The sequence below is a fragment of the Sander vitreus genome, chromosome 11 (genome assembly GCF_031162955.1).
Source record: "Sander vitreus isolate 19-12246 chromosome 11, sanVit1, whole genome shotgun sequence".
Lineage (NCBI taxonomy): Eukaryota > Metazoa > Chordata > Actinopteri > Perciformes > Percidae > Sander > Sander vitreus.
This window is the reverse complement of record NC_135865.1, coordinates 16,996,817-17,021,314: the sequence shown is the minus strand read 5'-3', so window position 1 is coordinate 17,021,314 and position 24,498 is coordinate 16,996,817. Positions and strand designations below refer to the sequence as shown.

At 41.2% G+C, this 24,498-nt stretch overlaps 1 protein-coding gene across 1 annotated transcript in view; it reads right to left on the bottom strand.

Moving 5' to 3' along the window:
- Positions 1-24,498, bottom strand: part of LOC144525291 (ATP-binding cassette sub-family C member 4-like) — a 40,757-nt gene that overhangs the window by 12,377 nt on the left and 3,882 nt on the right. The window contains exons 3-25 of the mRNA XM_078261974.1: positions 24,180-24,300; positions 23,873-24,097; positions 23,706-23,795; positions 23,424-23,587; positions 23,182-23,307; positions 22,738-22,987; positions 22,544-22,651; positions 22,280-22,369; positions 21,339-21,530; positions 21,107-21,201; positions 20,940-21,026; positions 20,707-20,803; positions 19,090-19,332; positions 18,743-18,874; positions 18,564-18,601; positions 18,171-18,265; positions 17,638-17,784; positions 11,966-12,045; positions 6,031-6,181; positions 5,214-5,333; positions 4,952-5,062; positions 4,729-4,829; positions 3,678-3,869 (exon numbers count right to left, since the gene is read on the bottom strand). Coding sequence (XP_078118100.1) covers positions 3,678-3,869; positions 4,729-4,829; positions 4,952-5,062; positions 5,214-5,333; positions 6,031-6,181; positions 11,966-12,045; positions 17,638-17,784; positions 18,171-18,265; positions 18,564-18,601; positions 18,743-18,874; positions 19,090-19,332; positions 20,707-20,803; positions 20,940-21,026; positions 21,107-21,201; positions 21,339-21,530; positions 22,280-22,369; positions 22,544-22,651; positions 22,738-22,987; positions 23,182-23,307; positions 23,424-23,587; positions 23,706-23,795; positions 23,873-24,097; positions 24,180-24,300 — 3,055 coding nt within the window. The remainder of the gene's footprint in view (positions 1-3,677; positions 3,870-4,728; positions 4,830-4,951; positions 5,063-5,213; positions 5,334-6,030; positions 6,182-11,965; positions 12,046-17,637; positions 17,785-18,170; positions 18,266-18,563; positions 18,602-18,742; positions 18,875-19,089; positions 19,333-20,706; positions 20,804-20,939; positions 21,027-21,106; positions 21,202-21,338; positions 21,531-22,279; positions 22,370-22,543; positions 22,652-22,737; positions 22,988-23,181; positions 23,308-23,423; positions 23,588-23,705; positions 23,796-23,872; positions 24,098-24,179; positions 24,301-24,498) is intronic.

The following is a 24,498-nucleotide window of genomic DNA, read 5'->3' as shown; positions in this document are numbered from 1 at the left end:
AAGCTTTAACTACCCATCTTTTTGTATCTGTGTATTTAATGTACTGTACAAGCCACCCAATCAGGATGTAAGAGTACAAAGGCTGCTTTCAGACTGACAGTAGCTACAGCTACAGTTTAACTTCCCAGTTGTATAATGCTTTGAGTATTATAAACCCCTGTGTTGTTTTGGGCACCTGAGAAGCCTTCAAATTCACAGATCTGTTACTCAAACTGGTCTCCCTAGATTGTATTGAATGTCTCACTAATACTTTAATTACAATACTACAATTAAACATGTACAGGTCTGATTTTTAGAGGTTATAATGTTTACCATCATAAACTGTCTTATTTTAGCATGTTAGCATGCTAATATTTGCTCATTTGCGCTAAACACAAAGTACATCTGAGGCTGATGGGAATATCATTAGTGTTGCAGGTATTTGGTCATAAACTAAGTATTGGACATATTTGACCTGAAAATGGTACTAGATGAACTACTAAACGTCATCCTCTGTGTCTAGTGGAAAAGCAGGGTCACCCTGCCATTAATACTTGCAGGTCTAGCCAGTGCCTTCACTGTAAGGCCCATGCATTCCCAAATCATTCCAGGCACAGCTGTGTTAAACGCACAGACCTAAAGAGGACCCAAACAGAACATCACCAGTCTAGATCAAACTGCTCAGTGTTTTTGAATGCTGAGCATACCCCATGGCAAAGACCCAAATGAAACCAAGAACCAAATGGAAATGGTGAAAACAATTGCATCACAAGGCAAATCATTACTTATTCCACTGAACTGGGCTGCTGATGCCACACACTGCTGCCTGCCAACACTTGTTATATGCCATTCCATAGCCAATGGGCAACCTTTTGTTTAGCCAGGGGTTTACCAAAATGTTTTCTCCCTCTGTACCCATTTAGCTGGAGGGTTAGAAGGACCGGCTCACCGATCCAGGATCTAAATGAATGAACTTGTTATTAGACGTACACAATGTGGTGTAGGGTTTGTGGCACAACTTAGATCTCCCTCTGTAACCACAACACTTGGGTGTACTGAAACACACAATAACTCTGAGCCAAGGCAAAAGCACAGTAAAGCTGTCTAAATTCATCACAAACAGAGAGAGCTATGCAGTGGGCTGAAATGGTCCCACTAAAAGGGCCTCAATAAACACAGGTGATTATTACATGACGAACGCAGGAACGTACCACTAGATGCCTTTACCTGGTCCAGGTAGGAAATATTTCAGAAGAGGAAAAAATATCTTTCCTTAACCTCTTTGTGACCTTATGTCAAGAGGATATCACCAACACATTTACTATGACAGTAGAATTATACCAGACCCCTCTTTTGCAGAAGATACAGCAAAGAGTGCACAGACAACAGACATTTGAAGTGCTGACAGAATAAGCACCCTCCCTATAAAAAATAGTGTACTGTGGACGCATGCATTGGCTTCACCACAGTGCCAAAACATCCTAGACACAAAACTCTCAGGACCCAGACATAGGCATGCCACCCAGGTGGTAGCAAAGGTGAAAAAGTTTAGATGTTTATTATGAACAAAGATTTTCACACTTTGAATGTTTTCAAAGCAGAAGTAGTAGAAAACATTGTTGCAAGCACTGACTCACAGATGGAGCTTTTGAATAGGAGCTCCACACAATTGGGTCATCCTTTCCTGGCAGAAGTCACCTCAATCTGTATTAGTCAACAAGCAGGTTCACTGTCTAAACGATTACTTGTATTCAGTCTGCGGAGGGTTTTATTCCTGACTGCAAAGCTCTTTGTATCTTTGTTTTGAAAAGTGCTATACAAAAAAATATTCTCAACAGCAAGTAATCACTTTGCTCTCCATAACCTGATGCCCAAGGCTGGAGGAGGAAAGGGCCTTGTACCATACCATGAATTTAAACTGGGCTTGCATTTGGTCCTCATGTCACAGGGATGGACCCCACAGGAAGAGCCACCTGCCCAGGCCTGGCCACAACTCCAACTTTAAATATTCAAATGAAAAGTGGTCAAGAGGCTGTTCATTTATGACAGAAACAAAAGTCACTAACCAGTTGCTCATGTGGGAGCAAGGGCAGAGGGCAGGAAGGAGCATGATCGTTGCCAAGGAGAAAAGGATGCTGAGAGTCCTGGGAAGACATTTGCAGACTTTTGAGGAGATTGCTATGAAAAAAATGCCAAATGTTGCTAATGGAATTAATTTGAAAGTACTTAATGCTGACAGCAGTATGCCCTGCATCAGCAGATTGAGCAGGTTGAGGACCTTATGCTTATCCCTTTTTCAATAATATGCAACTCGTATTTGTGTGTCTACAGTATATGTGCATAACATCTTTTCATACATTCTGTGCAGTCTCCACACCCAAACCAGATAAACAAAGACTTTCATTTCATGATCCCTTTCCATTATGCTGCCTTGTTCTTCAACAGTAATGATCCATACTCATATGAGCGATAGACCCATTTCACAGCAGACATCTTGACCTGTCAATTCAGAAAAATTGTAAATAAATAACATGATGGCTCCATTCCATTTAGTGTCTCTGTAGCCATGTCAGTGAGTGAGCATGCACAATATTGGTGCCGGCTCCCGTAAATGGGTGAATATAAAAGGATATTGACTGCTAGTACATCAGTAGTAGATGCAAACCCAGAGATTTACCTGTCCATCCACCTTCTGTGCATAGATAAGAACACCACACTACTACCTGATTGGCAGTAAATGTAAACAAAAGGTTATTTTAAGCTATTGAAACTAATGACCAAAAATGTCTGTTTTTCTTGAATGCATTTGAAACAGCGTTCAGCATTGATCAGTCAGACATTCCTTGGCTTTCTTTTTAAAAAAAGCTGTCACGTTACCTTTCCATCTTATTTCAGACAAAAGATTGTCAAAGTTCATTTTAGAAATCATATTGCAGTTGGTTTTTAGCATAATGAAATGTAAAAGTGAGGACTGTGCATCATCGATTTCGTCTCGGAGACGAGTAATATGCTCTTACTAAGCTATTTCTCTCTAAACAATGGGTGTTATTGTTGTAGTTGGAGTTGTGAGTGGTTATATGATTATGTACAGTATGTGACTGTAGTGAAGGCCAGAGTGAAAGGATTGTGTACTGTAGGTGGTTGGTTTCCTTGTGAAAGGGTGTCAGGGGAACTGTCAGGATGCACAAAGCCTTTCCCCCCCATGGCATGTGGCAGAGATCCCTCCCATGGGCTGTCAGAGCCAGGGCCTCCACACTTATCAACCCATCCATTGTGAAATCAGCCGCCCTGGCCAACCATAGCCATGCAAAATACACCCCCTGCATTAAACACAATTTCAATCATTCTCAACCATCTTCCTCTGCTTCCCTCTCTCTCCTCCCTCGCCACTCTCCCTAGGCCTCTCCTCTCTCTTATAGTAAATGAATAGTTGTCACCGTCAGGTAGCTCAAAATGCAAATTGGGAACAATTGGATCCACTTGAACAGTCTTAATTACATGATATGTATTCCATGAATCACAAATGGTATAGTCCTGAAGATTCAGCAGTACAATATGGTGTCCCTTTAATAATTGATTTGAAAATAATGCCACATAAAAAAGAATCACATCACGCCTTCTACACTAGCTGCATATCAACCTAAGTCACAGGCTGTGCACACCAGTAAGCATGCACAGGTGGGAATAAAGACAAGAACCTTTTCTCTGGATGTGAAGACGACAGTCAGATTCTTTAGGACCAAGCGCTCACTGGCACTGTAAGAGAAGTTGACTCTGTCAAAGGTGATGGAGCCTGCCTTGGGCCAATCATGCGGAGGCTGTTTGTCCGTCTCCCAGGGTGCTTCACTCTCCAGCTCGGCATACTCAACCACTCTCTCCACAGATGTCATCTACAAAAGATAAGGCAATGTTTTTCACAGAACATGTAGAAGTACACAATATGTTGTGAAGACAGATTTCTGATTCATACATTTTGCTCTTATCACTTGAAATAATTGAAAATGGCATGACTTCAGCTTTAGTAAACATAAAGTTATGTTGAACATAAAACAGCAAACATGACATGTCACATGTCCTACTAGTATTTCTAATTTGACCATCGCAAACAATAATCTAACCAGTGAATTAGCAGTCAATTCATGTTTTAAAAGAGTACTCTAATAGTTTAGTATTGCACTTGCATAAAGTTGGGGGACCACAGACAACACGTAAAAACGAAGCAGCAGACGCGGAAATGTTGACTTTTAGTCTAAAGAATGAGTCAAAAAAAACTGGATCCTACATTTCCCACAATGCAACTCAATAGTGTCTTTCATTAGACCCTCGGTGACGGCCGCACATGCTGCCTCACAACTGATTAAATATCAGTAATCCTCTTGCACACACCTTAGTGTTCTAAGTTGACACATAATAGTTCATTTTCTTCTCATTGAGTTTGTTGACCTTACGCACATATATCAGCAAACAGATAAATAATGACACATAGATTTTGGCTATTAAATACAGGAAGTGGCTAATCAGATTGTACCAAGTTCCCGCCACATCATGGGGGGATGGGATTTCTAGTTTAGAGATTTTTTTTAATATACTATATTAGTGTGTTAATGCTGAGTTAAGTTCTGTTAGTTGACCTATTTTATGTGCCCAGAATTTAGTTAAATATTTTGTAAATTGTTTGCTTCATTTTTGGTAAATAAAAGCCTCTTTCATGAATAGGTTTAGTAAGTGTTCAAATGTAAATGTTCTCACCATGTTCTCAATCTCTGCACTCTGTCTGACTCCCCACTGGAACATGCCTGTTAGTGTCATTGAATAAGATAAAGCCAGACCCACTGCACCTGGTTCCAGTCCTGTAATATCAGAAAAAAAGTAAACATACGGTCAGACAGTCATGAGTTTATCGCCATGGTTTCACTAATAAAGTCTTTGATGTCAATAATGTCAAATGTTTTATCCAAATCCCATACAGTACCATCCCCCAGGTAAAGGCAACCAAAAGCAGTGATGGTGACAAAAATTGAGCAAATTCCATCAAGGCGTACAGCAAACCAGCGAGAAGTAGTCAGGAATAAGAACCAAGCCTCTGTTAACAAACACACAGATAAGATAATACATGTAATCTCTACTGTCTAAATATTGCTGGTACTAACAAAATAACATTAGTCTAAATGGCTTTGAAAGGGCGTGATAAAAAGTTAATATCCTTAACTGAAATATATATTTTTAATGCTTACCTGAGTGAAGATCTTGATATCCATCAAACATTTGCTGAAACCTCTGCTGAACCTTGAAGGCACGGATGGTGCTCAAGCCTTGGAGAGAGGAAGAAAGGTGGGAGAAAACGGGACTCCGAGCTAAAAGAAAAAAATATATACAGTATATGCACCACAACTGTTAGCAAACATGCATCTGTAAAATCAGCTATCCATACATTCAACAATGACATTTTTCAACACAAATGCATTCCTTATAGTATACTTAGGACAATGTTGAAGAGTTTTAACCCAAACAAATTTGCTTTTATGTAGAACACTGTTTTAGACTGCTTTTATGTATTTAAATACACTGTGTTTTTAAGTGAGTCATAATCAACCTGATGCTTCTGATGACAAATAGTTTAGTATAGACCAATGATTTAGGGAAAGGTTGCAATTGAGTGGTCTTTTGTTTCTATTTGTTAGGCTTACAAAACCAGAGACAAAACCTAAATGTTTCCTCTGGCCTTTTTAATAGAACCTTTGTTCTTTAAGATGATGGAACCTGTTGTCCAATGTACATTTGGGCTCTCAGCCCAGAATAAAAAAGATGAACTAAAGCCTTCAATAGCCTAGTCATGCCCACTTGGCATTTTTCCCCTTTGTATGTGATGTCATGAACTCCCGTCTCTTGAGGAAACTGCGTGTGGCCGAGCCATAGGCCACCGCCACCTTTAGCCTTTATGCTAATGACCATGGCTTTCTTCAATGGTCTATTAGCATTCCTGTGGTCTGCTTTTGTCTCTTACCACAAATGGACATGCCCACCCCCCACCCAAATAAAATAAAAAATTACTGGTAGACTCTAGGCGCTTTATGTCTCTGGAGGTCTGCAGGAAGTAGCATCGCAGAAACAGGAAGACAGCAAAAAGTGGAGCAACAGGAATAAGGATCCAGGGGATGATGACGGCAGCTACTGCAATCACTCCGATGACTTGGAGAAATACCTGGGACAGAAAGAGAAATAGAAAAGGGGCACAATATTAAGCAAACAGCAACAGAGACAAAAGCTCCACTGCTGCTGTGTGGGCTACCACCAGGGCAGTGAGGCCTATTTCTTGAGGCTAAACAAGAGGAACTATTTCAGTTGTATTTGTGTGAGACCATTACAGATATACAGAAAGGTAACAGCAGGTTGTGGGACTTAGGTTATGTGACTCACAGTGTGAAAGGAAAACGACCACAGCGCTAATTCTCACTTAGTAGCAGGTGAGAATTTACCACTTGGCCACTGCAGCTCATATCCCTGGCTCCCTTGGGCTTTCCCTTCAACACTTCTGGCCTGTAAGCTTCCCTGGCAGAGCAGCCAGCCAACAGGCATGGCCACAGTGACTGGCAGAGGGCTCTGGGAACCACACTGTGGGTTTCTGATACATCACACTCAAACCACACAACCCTCAACAACACAGTGACTCATCACCCGTGTTAATGGCTCTGTGACACATCTAGACCAAGATACCAGAGCTGCCTAAACAGGATTGGAGGCAATGAGTCTGACAACACCAAAGCACCCACCAGTGTTTAGAATCTAGTAAAGTATCATTGTGGTTAAATAAAATGCTTTCACCATTTCACATCTGTGGTGGTTATTATGTGTTCATGTTATGCAATTTTATACTTCTTCACTACCTTTGATTTTTATTTTTTCTACTTTTAATCTTAGTTTTTTCTTCTTTCCTACACATGTTATCATCTCATGACCCCTAAGTTAACTTTTAATGGAGTGTGTTGACTGTGTGATATTGATACTTTCACTTAAGTAAATAATGTGAATACTTCTTCCACCACTGTATACCGTTTCTTCTTCTGAAAGGTATACTGTGTTACATATTTCATATTTGATTGATAGATGATAAAACTGAAACCTCAAACCCTGAAATTAGACACATCCTAAGAAATGAATCCTATGACGTGGAGATTAAGATCGTACTGTTACCTTCAGTGGTCTCAGACTAGCCCAGAGAGATGAAAATTTAATTTAGCACCTTAATTACGGATGTTATCTGCCACTTAAGCACACATTTAAGCATGATCACTTTCAGTGTAGTTTCATGATGAAAAGCTACACAATTCCATTTGCAGTTCAGATAAGAGGGTATTACTAGTCTAACCATTGCTGTAGTGGAGCCCACGCAATCAAACAGTGAGTGGAAGCTACTGAGCACAACTGATCCCAAGAATTTCACAGTACATAAGTTTCAATCTTAGCCTTGATGGAAGGCTACCAGACTGCAAAGTGAGATGGTGGCACACGAGCCATTACTGCATGTTATCCAGCCTTCCCCTGAGGGGATCAAACATTAACTGAACAAATGTCCTATCAAATATACTGTTTTGCTTTCACCTTCCTGCTGCTGATTGGTGACACAGCGACAACGCTCATTCATGTTTGCCGATTGGTTCATTTAAATTCTAATTGGGCCCATTTCAGTCAGGGTCCACGAAGGTCCAGGACAGGCTTATCTGACAGTGGGGTCATCAGAAGTGACAGAGGAACAGGAACCATTAGATAGGAGTCTTGCCTCCTCCTGCTCCCCAGGGCCCGCTATCGCCAAGGCAATGTTTGATGTGATCCATTTGCGTGGTCTGGCGCTTATCATGTCAGCATCGGGAACACCGTGGCCCCCCACCCACACTACACACAGATGACTCAGATAAGTGATCCTACAAGCACACACCTCACCCCCTCGGACCACATCCATATCTCCTATGAAACCACACAGGAACAGAAAACTCCCAAAGCCACATCCCGCTGCACATAAAAGTGGATAAAAGGATGAAAGGTTTTGTAAACAAACAGTTTAAATAAAGAATTACCGCTAATTGCTCTTTAGCAAGAAAAGAAAGCTACCGCACGCATGTGATTCAGTCATTCAGGCAAACTGGGCGCACTGCTGTGTCCAAAGACCATTGAGATCTCTGCTGACCCTCATTGCTTTATTTTCTCAATGATTCTATCAGCTCTTTGATGTCTAAATAAATGTAGAAAATTGAAGTTAATTGCTGTATTTGTGCTCAGCAATGATAGCGACTGTTGTTCCGCAGCAGAAAATAAACACTTGGCTTTAAATAAACATCCCTCCGGACATAAGGAATCAGTATGCTTTTTACAACCCCCTTTTCATCCTCCCTTTATTTACTGACAGTGTGCAATATTTGCCACTGGGAAAAAAGAAGTGCAAACAAAACAGGAAATGAGGGGAAAGCATGGCAAAGAAAATTCCTCAAAAGAAGTCCTCTGTCATCGCTGGAATTTTTTTTCACTCCACACTTTTCCATGACAGAGGGGCACAATAAGTTGCAAGGGTCAGTGGTACTGAAACAAAACAGGGCTGTTTCACTCGGGCTCTGGAACAATAGAAGTGACCCAATCCATTCTACTCGGTCTTTGGGCTTTATTTTAGCATTAAATGCCCAGATGCTATGGCCTTTCTTTGGGAGAAATGACTGTGGACACCTCTTTCACATTTTCCCTTTCTGGGCCATTTTCACTTCATAAAGCTGCAGTCAATGTGTTTTGTGTGTGGTGAGGAGGGTCTGACACATACTATGGTGGTCTCAGTCACTGTCTACATTGGTGGCTCAAGTAGTCCTAGGATTAGGCCTTTGTGTGTCGTGAAAAGGTAAAAGAAGTCACTTATTTGGGCTCAGTCAAGCTGCAGATTTCCAAGCCCATTTTGGAAATAAGAGAAAGGCTTTGAAATGCGGTCTCTCTTTCTCTCTCTCTCTACTATAAATCACTTGTGTCCAGCAAATTCATTCACTCAGTCATTGCTCCTTTTACTTTCACTTGAAAACAACACAAAAACATTTTCAAATGTGTAAGAAAACAGCAATTCACAAATACAAAAGTCACTCACAGAAAGCACAGAATGCATTATCTTTCGTCATATTGACACTTTGTTATGTAAGTTCCCAGACTCAAAGGACCCAGGGCCTGGCCTGTATGTCTGAGTCAGAGCAGCTAAGGTGCCCCGCAGCATCATGGGAGACCACACATACACACACTGGAATGAAAGCTTTTGCTGGCCGATGCTCGCCATCGAATGACCATGTGTGGTATTGCTAAGTGGCCAGTTAGGCATACCCATAAGCACACACACACACACAATGCTGTTTTCTGGTTTATTTTTACATTAATTTGACAAATCTTTAGGTGTCACTAGTATTTTTTTTCATCTTGTGCAGGAAGACAATGGCACTGTCATAAAACAATGCTCAAGGGGGATTTATGGCGCAGCCTTAATATTTCCACACAGGACCATCTCTTGTGTTTCTCAGTATAACCTGAGTAACGCCTGGAGCCAGTGCATTCTTCACTTCTTCTGTCACCAGTGTGGTAAAGAAGGAGAGAAAGCCGGTGAAATCCCATCCTATAGCACTCACGGTTACGTCAGCATTTCGTATATACCACAAAGCCACTGAGAGGCCTGACACACAATGTGCCACAATATACAGACTCACAAAACGATCCACCCGCCAGTGTTTTTAGACAATAGCCATCTTTGCTGTGTGTTTGTGTGTGTATTCTGTGCTGGGATTCTGTCTGCATACCACACACATGCACCCTTTTCTCACACACACTCCAAACTATTTACTCTCCCTCCAGGTTTTACTGCTATAATTTATGATTCATGAGCCAGTGTTTATGCATGTTTATATGCCATTAAAATTGGTGAGATCAGGCTAAGTCACACTTAAATGAAAGCACCTGTCAGCTGGTGTCTTAGCATGCACATGCTGACAAACTGAATTTGCGTGGATGGTTAAGAAGACCTATGAATGTAGCTATGGACCCGACAGTTAGTGGTGTGATTTGGTCAAGAGCCTTCACACAAAATCCTCCACTGAAAGACCCCTGTACTCACCCCTTATTGTCTTGCCCTCCTCCTCTGCCCCCTCTGTGAAAATAGAGGCAACCCAGGATTTAAAGGTCAAGTCTACACAAAAGCAGACAGTCCCCGAAGCCTGAGGTGTTTTTAATTGACATTTCTGTCTTTGTCCCCTGACCATAAAGAGAGAGGAGAAAGAGCCTTTTTCCCAAATACACTAAATTACTACTTGATGAGACCTGTGAAGAAAAATAGGGGTCTGGGGTGTAACCAGGTTTCCCCAGCTTGAGGGAATCCCCTTGTTAGGCGGGTATGGGAGCAGTGCTGAGGGGCTGTGAAGTGCTTACTCCACCATAAAGGCGGAGGCTCTGGTGCAAATCCCCGCACAGAAGCGGCCTCTCCCCATAGAGAGAGATAAACCAGTTAGGGCATTGTTTATGAAGTTTCACTTTATTCCCCACTGACAACCATTTAAACAATGACTATGGGGAAATGTCCCTCCACGAATGAGCAACAATAGTCAGGATCCGCAGCTTTTCTGCGCGGCTAATACTTTGATAAAAAGAGTGAAAAACGTTCTTCCTGAAAGCATTAAAGACTGCTTCATGAAAGACACCTGCAAACAAGAGCAGAAAGCCCCACAAACAAAAGTGTTCTGTCCAAAGGTTGCCACCTTTGTCCACTATCACAATCACTTCCCACTTTCTGCTGGAGCAAATGAAACCATGTGCACATCATATAGCCAGTCTATGATATAGTCTTATTTTGACAGTTTGCTCTTGAGTTATTAAAAGGTATTTTTCACTACAATACAGACACATGGTTCAAATAGTATTGTTTCTTGTATTCCATGATAAGTCAGGTAATAACTAATATGGTGGAATAGATAAGTCATACTCTGAGTACATATGTGCAATACAAGACTGTTTTTAGTCATGACCTCTACTTTCACCGGTTTCAGTTGGACCTATGTGCCTTCTACAAACTTATTATTTTACTCCAGCCATTATTCACCTTATTATCAAAATGAGGGAAACTATGGCAGACAAAAAGGCTTTGTGCATATGATCCTTTGTGCTTTCAGCATTTAAGATGGCTTTTGTCTACTGTGAGATGGGTATCTGCCACAAACATCACTCAGGCATTGTGGAGGGGGGATTCGTTTTCAGCGTGCCTTTGTTCTATTCTTTGGCCCTAACCAAAGAGCCACGCCTGCTCCTCTACCTCGAATTGTGCAGCGAACATTCCCTTCTTTGTGGTGCTAGGTGCATGAGCTGGCTCATCTCCGCAGGCTTTCGTGGGAGATGGCTGTCATGGTGGCACGGTGGCATTTGGTAACCTAACCTGGTTATGCACCAGGGTGGCCCTTGGCTACCAGGCCTAAGACTGTAGAGCATTAGGTGAATCGCCTTAAGAGGGGCAAGTCCCGCTCTGGATCTGTTCCAACTGACCTGTCCCCTTTTCCCCTCTACCACGCTTCCAGCTCCACTCCTGCAATACATCGTACGCCTGCTGCTCACACTTCTTCTCTTTGCCACTCAACGAATTGTCCTCGTCACCCCCTCCTTGCCTCCCCACTGTTTTCCTCCAAATCATCCCCATCATCCTGTGACCTTTATTTCCTCTTTGGTACCTTTCTCTCTCCCAATCACTTGTTTAGTCTCCAAACACATTCTCTGAAGATGCCGCTTCTGTTGTGTCACACAGAGGGAGCCACGCCCTCAGCCTATGTGCACACTTTTATTAAATCTGTGCAGGCGCTGGGCCGCGCTGGCGGGTAATCCTACAGTAATTGTTTCCAGATTAGGGGACCCGGACCACAAAGCAGGTTTAGCCAGGCATGAAATGGCCTTCCCATGCTGCAGCGCCAGCAACCAAACCTGCCGAGGTGAGACTCACCTGGATAAAGTCCACAAACGTCCATGGGAGCAGAGAGTCCAGGTAACCAATGTCCTTCGAAAACCTGTTGAGGATTCTTCCTGGGAAACACAACACAAAAGCACAGATTAGATGACATTAGAGTATATATATGTAAGATAGAATCACACAATTGAAAGCAACATGTGGTCTTATTGGTTAGAAAGGTGTCAAGTGTATCATTTGTCCGATCAGAAGTAATATAGTAAAAATAGGGGAAACAAGATTATGTAATGTGTAATTGTATAGTGTGAGAGAACATTTGGAGTATTAATTGGATGTGGAAAAACACATCTAAGTCAAATGCATATACATATTCTTTATCCATTAGCTAATCATTCTGAACCCATAAAAACAATATTTAGTTTGTTTCAATTTCCTTCAGTCTCACTAGACTATTGAGCAACTGTTACCAAAGTCCGCTCCAATTTAATAGAAAAGAACTTATACACTGTCTGATGCAAAACACAAGCCTATCTAGATTAAACAATGAATCATTATTTGTCTAGCATTTCATAAAGACTGCCCTACTCTTGTCTGAATACACAAGGGAACCTTTTGTTTCCAAACAAAAGGGCAACAGAAGCTGCGTACCTACCTTTATGCTCTGACTGGCAGTGTCAGTGACGTTAATTGAGTTGCCTCCAATCTGCTCAGGTGTTCATTATTTTGGCTGATGCTCTGCACAGGTGATGTGGCAGCCCTTTTTTGTGATTCTTTAGTAACTTTGCTCCCCTATTCTGATCCCACAACACATAAGATTATACTCCAGCTGCTTTCACACAGTGTTTACTACAGGGTCAGTGATAGCAAATTCCCACACTTCACCACCTAAAGGCAGACAAGACAGAAAGGCTTTCTCTATTTCTGTCCTTGAATGAAACCCTCTGATTCTCAGAGGCAGACAAAAAAAGTACCAGAGCAGTGCCAGCATTGCCACTACATGAACAGGGCTCAAGTCAAAAGACACAAACAAGCTGTACTGTAGATCTTTTGTGTGTAGTCTATAGTGTATTCCCTGTCAAAGCGTCTCCAAATTGGTGTCATAATGTTTAATACTGTACTTAAGCAACCCATTGTCTCTCACGGTGACACTAAGCGAAAAATAATATGTCAGAGGACAATGTAAATAAAGCAGCACACACATACAGTATTTAGGGTACAACCACTGATAAAGTGAAACCAACCTCGCAAGCATGCAGATGAGTTTATTTGAGCTCACAGAATAGGCCATGAATAAGGGTGGGACTTGGTACGGGACAGAGAGGAAACGGCTGAGCGGCACATTAGCAGAATGTGGCGGTATGGCACTCGGAGGCGTGGAGGAGCCATGGCACTGACCTAAAAGTTGCCTCCCAGTCAGTCCTATGGAGGTGGGCCCTGTAATCACCTCTCTCCACGGCCATAAGCAGCTTACAGCTTTATCCAAAATGCCGCTCCTGCCTAAAACATGCATGCAGACGAGGCCGGGCTCCCCATAACAGCCATTGCATAAACCCAGCCAGAGCATTATTCCCCGCAACAATCCAGCAATGCTCCAAATCAGTACTGATTCAAAGTCAAGTGGCGTAAGCATGTTGTACACTTGGAGGCAGACTAATCTTATTCACAGTGTGAGTGCCCCTTTAGCATACAGACATCCTGAGGGGAGGGTTCATGCAAGGGGGTAGAGCTGCTACTATACTAGTGTAGAATATAGCTGCTTTAGTCTGGGAATGGGGGGAGTGCTTGTCAAACTGTGTTTGCGGAAGATCCAATAATATTTTATGTAATTTTACTGTCTAAGCCATAGATGACCTAAATCCATGCATATCTGACAAACAATGCCAATGAGAATAGGGTAGGTTTCTCTGGGTTACATCATACCATGGTTAGAGGGTGTTAGAGCAGAGAACATCAGCCAGCTATCAGCTGTTTGACAAGCAGCTCAGTCAACAGAGAGTTTCAGAGGGGATGAAGTAAAGACCCTTCTCCATCCTGCGCAGACTATAGAGGGGATACATTACAGTGGTGCAGTTACACAAAGACATTCACTGCATGGAAATGCCTATGAGGTAAGATCGGCATGGGACAATGGCATCAATCACTATGGGTGGTTGTCAACAATATCACCTATTGTGTAGAGAGGGGTATAGACGTTTCAGGATATCAGCAGCATTAGTATCAAACAATTTCTCATGGTTTAAGACTCCAGGGGTGATTTGCACTATTTTTTAGGCTCAGGAAATATCAAGCCCTTCCAACTAAGGTGGCCCCTTAGGTGGAGATATTAGGTGAGCAAGGCCCCCAATCACACTTAAAGAAGTGGAACAGTGGGGTCCGGCTAGAGCAGGGCGTGTGGCAAATCGCTGTTCCCTGTAAACATCAAGATAAGGGGACGACTCAGAGCTGCTCCATGTGTGGGCCCCAGTGCAGTTGGAGGGGCCTTTCAGTCAGGGAAGTGAGATAATGAAGGAATACTGGGGAGGGGGCTGCCAAGGCTGGAGGTGGCACAGCTCACCTGCACTTCCATGAAGGGCCTTGGGGCCTGGGGCAGCCTCCCACCGCTGGCGCCTTGCTGCCAATACTAATACATTCTAAATCCATTCTCTTCGCTCACACTGACAGGCTCCTGCAATCTCCTCTGCTTCCCTTTCATGCAATTAAATAGTGGAAGTGCCGAGCGAGGGGGAGCCATATCAGCCATACTGCACACACACACACGGCTCCATCTCCACATTCAATTTACACACCTCGATATCATCATCCTCTCTGCAGTATTTCCTCCACTTTGCTCTTAACACTCTTGCATTCCAGACCTGAAATACAGACATTCAAAACATTGCCTCTGTAGACACAATTAGAATCTCACATCACTGACTACAGAAGATCCAATGTTCCCCTGTGTCAACAGCAACTGAGTGACACCTAGCACTGAGATGGCCCACTATGCCGATGTGAAAGGGGGACGGTAGAAGTGTGTGTGCATGTGTGTGCTGACCGAAACTCCACTTCTTGACTGTGCTGATGAGCTGAAGCCCTGGCCTGCAGTCTCTGAGGGGATTAGCCCACTCAATGACACTAAATTACAGGGATCAACATCAGCTCAACACATCCACCACTGTCTGTGCTGCTCTAACTGGATCACATTTGGATGAACAGCTGTAATAAGACTGTCCATATTGCTAAAATTGAGCAACATGAATATATTAAGTTATATAAATTAATATAGTAGAGGAAATAGCAGTCTGTAGTGTTATCAACATCATCTAGATTTCTTCTTATCAAATAGTATTGTTACAAAATATAAAAGGTTTTCATCACCACAAGCCCCAACTTGGAAATCAACTATTTCCACACAGCGCAAAAGATAACACAGACACATGATACAAATGGCACATTCTGTGACTGATACAGAGGAGCTACAATGCCTCCCCATCAAACATAATTCACCACTGCTGTACTCGATTGTTATAAACCACATTCACAGAATAGCAAATAGGACCTTTGTGCAGTGATGCTTGAAATGGTAACCTTTAACTCCGTGGACAGCTATCAAACACTTGGCCTGTTCAGCAGCAGTGCACCTATCACTTACACATGTAAACAGTTGTCAAATCCTTAACAACACATCAGCACACAGTTACAAATTACTCACACTTATTGCATGAGAGTAGTGGATGTGTGGAAGCAGTTGTGGTGAAAGTGGCAGTTATTGTATAAAGGGGGGAAAAAAAGAAGCAAAACATTAAGAAAGAAATAAGAGTAAGAGAAAAACGGCAGAGCTGACAGCGGTTTTTTTCCTGGTCTTTTCTGTTCGGTTTCACTCAAGTGAATGAATCAAAAAATACAGACCAGGAGAAGAAAATTAAAAAAAAAATGTAAATGAGTGAAACTTATTTAAATTGTTAAAAAATGTCATGGTCATGCTTAATCTACTGTTGACTGAACTAAGGACAAAAAAAACTCACTATCTGGGACAGTTGTCTATAAAACCAGCCATACACTGCTGTTTGCCATCCTAGAGGCCAAGCTGCAATGACTGGACTGGTCATACAATGGTTACTGATAGCAGCACAACAGCAATCAGATAGCAGTGTCTGTTAAGCCTCTCCTTTGCTGCGCTATTAAACAGATTATTACATTATTCAAAGTGTTTGTCCTCCTCCCCTGTGTAGATTACCAAGCAAGGCACACCCAGATAAGCCGTCAGGTAGTCCAATACGTAACACAACAGCAGCACTAGAAACAAAAGCCAAAGATTAAGACCTGTGGTGTTTGCTCCAAACACAGCTTTGTAAAGGAAAGCTTTGTCGCTGCACCCACTTCTAATACCAGACGAAACCGCAAGCTGTTGAACACCCTCAAATCATATTTAGACTTGTGTTATTAGCTTATTATGACTCATTATACAGATACAAGTTTCCTTCTTGTTGAGAATTCCCACCCGAGCTGAATGTGCTGTACATGCATGTCACTTTGAAGAAATTAGGCTGAGTAATTATCTGCTGACAGATGAACAATTAAAGTTATCAAAGTGGGCCACTCGACAGTTGACTTTGGATATAAATGAAACATTTTAGTGACATTATTTCACCTAATTAAAAGAGGTTTTTTAATGAATACCACAAAGTCATAGAGATACAATAACAAGAAGAGCAAAACATTTTTCAAATGATTTAAACAAATCTTGAAATACTAAAATACTAATAATAAAAGGCGGCGCAAAACACGCCTGAAGAAAAAACTAGCAGCCCTCCCTGAGTAAAGTCAGACGTATTTGGAGTGTTTGCACACTTTTTAAAATCGTGTCCATCTGCCCACTCCATTGACCCAGCAGCCACAGCCTATAAAGCTAATGAAATAATCGAAGATTTCTGATACAGCGCACAAGATAAATACATTTGTATTTACAAAGCTCTATAGTCCAAACACAACACTGTCCAAGATCTAGTGCAAACAATATGTATTCAATATGATTGTTTGCTTTTTGTTCAAACTCACAATAAAAAAGATAGGACTCTCTTTACACATTTTTAAATACATTATGGCTACATATTATGCCATATCACAAGGCTTTTTGACTGAATCAGCCTCTTGGTTACACAGGCTTTAAATCCCAGCAGCGACTTTTGTGATGCCAGTTTATTCACAATCAGATATTAAACCCCATACGTCCCACAAACAAAAAAACATCTTTGAGCTTGTATGACTGAAAGTACAGTTTTTATATTGCAGTACATATTAGATCTTCTGATTCATATTTATCAGTTATTAATTATATTTATTGAGAAATTACATAAACATTTCAATAATATCATTATAATATGAAATCCTTGAATACAATTATTTATAGTTTCATATGAAAAAGATAGCATTTGAAAATATAAGTTATTATAAATTATTATATATATATATATAACTTATAACTGACTATGGAGTTTAAAGGCAAGCATATGGCTGTTTGTAAAGTGGCTCGAAACATGACTAAGTAAGTAACAGTCTGCTCTCTAGTGGTGAGATATTGTATCTCACCACTGGAGCTTCTACAGCAGGTTCCACTGGACGTTAACATCTCATAATCCCCACACATCATTCCTTTACCACATTGGTCATGTTATGAATATGTTAGTAGTTATCTAAATGAGAACTTGAGAAGGAGGTGAGCCACTTACCAATTGGATTGATATCAAAAAAGTGTACAGGGGTCCGGAGGATGGCATCAAACATGCTGTTGTGTAGGGTTTGGGCCGCGCTCACCAGGACATTAAAGAAGACCAAGCTGCGAAGGAAGCCAAACACTACTGAAGTGGCTGTTAAACCTGACCAAAGCAGAGAGAAAAAAAATCCATCAGCACCAGTATTAAGCATGCTGAATGGCACAAAAAAAGCAGCTATATTCTACTTGTGTTTTTCCTTCAATGATGCTTTTTTGTCTTGAATGCTGATCTATCACTGTGAATACAAAAGTCTGAAAGAGGGAAGTGGCTGGGAGTCACAGGGAGACAATCAGAGCAATCCAACAGCAAAGAACAAGAAAGGCACTGCTATCTCCCTGTACAGCTGAGGCCCATGTACACATACAGTACACTGGGCCTTGAAGGCCTTGGGCCACAGCCAGAGAACTGTGGATCTGTTCATTGAATGGCTGGCGTATTCAGAGCCTCAACAGCACACAAAAAAGCAATGTGCGCTTTGTGAGCTTCACCTGCGTAAACACCTAGGTACAGGTCAAGGTCCAGCTGCCGAGGGAAGCTGCCATTGAGGTGCTCTGTCACATTGATGTGCTTCTGTTCAGAGGCCCTGCAAGTCAGCGACAAAAGAACCAAAAATCCACAAGGACAAATAAACACAACAAAGAAAGAACGCTGGAACATGAAGGCACTACACAGAACACAATCTTCCTGTCCTGAAGCACAAGGTCAGTTTCAACAAGTGACAGATAATGCCAAAAAAAACAGTTTGGTTCAGTTGTCTTCTATTAAATCATCGACCATTTCCAGCCTCAGAAAATCAGTCAGTTTGGCTTACAACACCTGCTATTCTCAATTTTTGAAAGCATTCATGCTTTTTGCAGGATGTAAGAGAAACAAAATCTTACCAGCGAGCAAGCCACCAGTCTTGTAGAACAAAGGTGATCTAAACAAGCAAACACACAAACACAAATTTCAATTCATTACATCATTCAATTTTGTCTCAAATTCACTTGAGATAAATATTTTGTATTGTTCCAAAATTGATAGAAAACACACACCAAATTAATTAAAGAAGGTGACTCACATGTGCTAGGGCATTGAGTAAAATGAGGACCAAGAGGACCAGGAAGTTAGCGCCTGCCCTGAAATACTTCACATACATACGCAGGCCGACGTTTCCTTCTGAGCGGCTTTCCTCCTCCGTTGGTTGCACTGCCTACAAATAGACACTAGTGTCAATGCCAGCCATCCAGCAAAACTTCAGATCAGGCAGAAATGAGCAGCAGGGAAAATGTGAGTAGCTTCTGCCCTCTAGTGGCTGGTAGAATGCACACAAGCCTTTCCCCACACACATATGCTTAAAGCTTGATGAAAACCATGTTTTCCAATTATAGCCAAGTTGTAGTAATTTGATGTTTCAAATATACCTACCATTGTTAGTGGCTCTGCTCCATCAGTCAAAGAGTACAGAGAGGAGGAGAGGGAGGACATAGAGGACATTGAGTTGTCAGAGAGTGTATGGGGGAAGCGGGAGACAGTCCAAGGGATGGGGGTCGCGCCCTGCCTCTCCCCCTCCTGGCCCTCCTCCTCCTCTTCCTCCTTCTTAAGCAGGGTGGTGAAGTCAAGTCCAGAGCTCTGTAACTCACTGTAGGTCCCCCGTGCCATCATCTGACCCTGGCAATGACAGCAAAGAGATGCAGTTAAGAGCACAAGAAGTCACACACATAGTCCTGGAAATTTCAGCATCTGTAAGTGACATGCTATATGAGCCCCTGTTAATATTACTAATACAAAGAACATTTATGTAAGTTTGTTTGCCTATGAATATAACTTTTAAACTCTTACAAAAAGGAACACACACACAAATTCCTCAAATGTGTTATATATAAGTAATAGAATCACATTCTAATTGAGGTTTTTGACAGAATGTTCTTGAATGTCTTCCGCACCATGTTGGATGTATTCTGACAACAATAGTTACAGTTCATATATAAAAAATATTTAAGTAAAAGTAATAAATAAGTGTCATATTAATGGATATTATAAAGTCCTGCACTTCCCATTGTTTTACCCACTCTACCACTGCACAATATATGCATATTTATTTTTTTGTTACCGAATGAAGCCGTGGCAAAAGTTGCTAATCAATAATGATATTCTATTTTATATCATCACAAAATGTGAAGTTTGGAAGGGATTGCTTGTAGTGACAAATCCACAGAGAATATTTCTGTGGCGACCAGCAGGTGCAGATATGCAAACATCTAGAGAGCCAAACATGCCAATGTTTTCCTCAAGAGTCAAAAAGACCAAACCAGGGCTAAAATGTCAGTAACTTTTGGACTTGAACCAAGCAGCTAGACACTCTGTTCCAATGAGATGATAATGAGCCGAGAGTGTAAGCACTGTATGCATTAGCAATACCACCCAATTGTCAGCTTGTTCTGTAGTTATTCTGCCACCAATTAGCCACAAATCAGTTAGTGAGGCTTCAACGCTAATCTGGTTGGGGACTGCTCTGTCATTGCCATGGTCATAGGTAATTTACTGCTGGTAAGCATGACTCTGCATGTCCTATAGAAAACAGAGGACAGGAGACAGGTACTGTTTTTTTAACGGAACAGGAGACAGGTACTGTTTTCTTTTGGCTGTGTCATTGTTGGAATCCACTTTAATCGCTATGAATCCAAGATGATGTCCTCAGGTAACTACAATGTTTTTAAAGCAACCTTGAAGTCTACAGAGGGTGACTGTTTGATACTAAAAAGATACATTTTGGGTGTAGTGTCACTGAAAAGTTAGTGAGCTGAGAAACAATGCAATTAGACATAGGCCTAAGTGATACTATAAGACAGTGAATGTCATTTTTACACCATATAATATGATCATGATTAAAACTATTTAAATAGCAAATATTCAGAGTACATGGAGCACCATAAACAGTAACAACTCTTTGGTTGGCTTATTTGATGCACTACTGTTTAATTACCACCTGAGCACTTTTCTTTACATGTAAACTCTTAGAAACACACAAAGACAAACACACACCTGCTTTAAGACAACAATTTGATCTGCAGCCTTCAGATATTGGATTTGATGAGTAACCAGGATACGAGGCTTCTTCTTCAAAAGTCCACAAATGCACCTGAAGGAAACACTTTTTACAACAAAAACTACTAACATATTTTCACCACCTGATTTTAACACCTGATTAACTGTATGTACTTTCCACTGGAGTTCTCCATTGACAAAAATGGGGAGATGTTAGTAACAAAACTTACTCTTCAAAGAGGTGCCTTCCCACCTCGGCATCCACAGCACTGAGAGGGTCATCCAGCAAGTAGATATCTGCATCCTGATACACTGCTCTAAAAGATGCACAAATATGGATGTTATCTCGGTCACTGACACCGAAATAAATGTGCATTGCTGTAGTTATCTAGCGCACCTTGCTAAGCTGACCCTTGCCTTCTGTCCTCCACTGAGGTTGGCCCCTCTGTCCCCAACTATCGCCAAGTCACCACCTGGCAATAGGTCCATGTCCTGAATAGGGTCCAAATCCAACCCTTACCAGTCATTCACATTTACACTGGACTCACTACAAGCTAAACTTTCCTAATACATAGACTACAGAAAATGAAAATGCAGCGGGGCATGTAATAATCAACAGTGATTCTCACTCTCTTGAGGGCGCAGGCTCTCAGAACTCTATCATACTTCTGGGGGTTGAGCTCTTTGCCAAAAAGGATGTTGCTCCGAATCGTACCAGGTAAAATCCAGGGCAGCTGAGAAGTATATGTCAGCTCTCCTTTGACCTTGACCACACCACTTTCCTGACTCAGTTCTCCCAGGATGGCACTGAGGAGCGAGGACTGGCATGCACAAACACAGGACAAAAAACAAGATTTCAAGAATAATTTTGGCATTGTTGGAGGCTTAAAATCACTTTTTGCCAAGTAAGATGAGAAGATCAATACCCCTGGAACTGGAGGTAGCCTAATTAGCTAGCATAAAGTTGTTCACAAAGAGATATTTACAGGCTAGCACATAACTCCCAGTAAAACACACTCTGTTGTTTCTGTTTGTGAATAAATTAAACAAACAACTTACAACATGTTAATTAGGAAGCTTTACAGGCGCTGGTAAGGTGTATTTCTGAACTTATGAGAGCCAGGCTAGCTGTTTCCCCCTGCTTCCAGTCTTTATGCTAAGCTAAAATAGATTAAGCTAATTGTCTACCTACCACACAACCATGAGAGAGATATTTATCTTCTCATCTAATTCTTGGTAAGAAAGTGAATAAGTATATTTTCCAAAAGACAATAATTAATGGCATTTCAGCTAACCAAAAGAATGGCTTTAATGAGAAATGCTAGCTCTACTATCTTACAATAACAGTGTAATACAATAATCAATGGTAAAATTAAGCAATCTTGGTATTAAAACCAGTGACTTTTTATATGGCATTCAAAACTAAAAACTCAGCACTGACTTAACTCTTTACTGCTAATACAATTGATAATATTATATTATTAACATTTTTTTAGTTACTTAACATTTCTCAAGTTTATCATCATGTGTGTGCATGACTATAAACCCAGGACTACAAAATAGACCTGACCTTTCCAGCCCCAACAGGTCCGATTACTGCCAGGAGCTGCTCTGGCCTCACTGTAAAAGACACGTTCTGTAAAGTTGGAACCTGTATCATCTGTAAGACAAAGTAAATGAACTGAAACCCTGTCATGGAGTAACTATTCAAAAAGTCTGTTCATGTCCGCTATACTTACATAGCTCAAAATCAAAAGTTTGTCCCAGAGGCTTGACATTCTCTATAGCAACACTATCTATAAGGAGAGACACAATGCCCACAAATAATTCTCACCTTATCCCAGTAGCATATTAAATCCTGAATTTTCACCATACAGTCCTTCTTCTCTGCCACAGGAAGCCCCAAATGCTGAGGAGCAACTTCATCCAGCAAAAGAAAATTCTTAGAAGGAGAATTACATTCAGATTTTCAGTTTCCATAGACAGTAATCAACACACACAAATATGGCCTGCCTGTGGTGTATTTACTTGAATCCTTCTAATGCTGATGAGAGACTCAGAGACCTTCTCTATGGCAAAGGGAAAGAAGAGTGTGATGGTGAGTCTGACCGCTCCGTAGAGGGAAACAGCCATAAACACTCTGCTAGCAGACAACTGGTTTCCTGTCAGCACGTAGACACAGACGGTGATGAAAACGATGATCTTGTTGGCCACAAAGAAAGATGCCATGTTCAGGCCACGCAGGAAGGAGCTTTTCATGATCTTGGAGATTTCCATTCTGTGCAATAACAAGACATGTTGTCAGTAAACACTGCAGGCCTACATGTACAGGTACATTATTCTCAAATGTATTGCAGCAAACAGGAGTATTTGTTTTTTACATGCTTGTTAATTAAGAGGACATGACACAAACATGTTAATAGATTTCAACGGAATTTGGTAAAAGGAAAGGTAGGTTAGTTATTGGTGTACCTTCTGACCTCATCCACCAATGCACCAAAAGGCTTTTCCCACCCATACATCTTTATAACGCGGATCCCAGAAATTACTTCATTCATTGTGCGTATCCTGTCATCTGTTAAGACTGCTGTTTCAGCCCTAAACAACAGACACAAATTACAGCAATGGCCTGGCACCAGTGCAACACACAGCATAAACTTAAAGTAAAGAAAATAATTTTCTATATTTGATCAATCTGGCGAATGACTACAAACCTGAGACTCGAGAACAACTGTCCAAACATAGTCTGTACTGGCATCAGGATGAAGAAGACAGCCATTCCCGCAAGGCATGATGGGCCAATCGCATACATCAATAAAAATAATACAGTTGCTGCTTGTAGAGGACCAATCCACAAAAAGTGCAAATATAAGGTTACCTGTTATAAAACGATGAAGAGGAAAGAATTACTGAGGTATGGTCTGTATTATTGAATGAGTAAGTCACATGTGAAATATGAATTTAAAGATAAACATAAAATACTTTCATATGATTACCTCATCAAATTTGTTGACATCATTGGATAAGAGGTTCACAATTTGTCCTGTGGTAGTTTTGGCAAATGCTTTGCTGTTAAGACAAAGAGCCTTCGCAGAACAAAGGTGTTAAATTAAGTCATACATACATACAGACATGTATACATATATGTGTCATAATGACTGACCTTCTGATAAATCATGTGGCACATGGCCACACGAATCTTCATGCCTGCCCGCTGGACGTGGTAGAAATAGAGATGATGATGGACAGCCAGAACGACGGTTAACAAGGAGAAGCCTGCAGCATAGCTGTAGGCCTCATAGACTGCAGCTTTGTTGGTGGGGTCATAACTCTCAAAGTACTCAATTATCTTCCCAAGTAGCAACGGCTGAATGACTTTGATAACTTCCTGATAGAAAATGAAAATATTAATTGTTAATACAGCATTGTTCTCTGTAGACTTTTGGTTTCACTGTGAGATTGCACTGTACCTCTATAAAGATGTATATTCCAATGAGTGCGTATGATCTCCAATAGCACTGAACAAGAACTTTGGCAAGTCTGGGTGGGTACATATCTTTTGCCGCCTGTTGAACCTCTCTGTTCCAGTACCTTTGAAAAGTGAAAAGAAAAGCAATGGTTACTCCCAGTCAATAATGTATAATAATGCACAGTTACAGTACTCAGAATAATGAACTGTTGCACTACAGAATGTTTCTCGAAAGAAATCACAAGAAATTCAGTTCCACATTTCAATCAAAATCATTCATTATTATTATAATAATGTCTCGCTTGTGTGGATGTTAACTG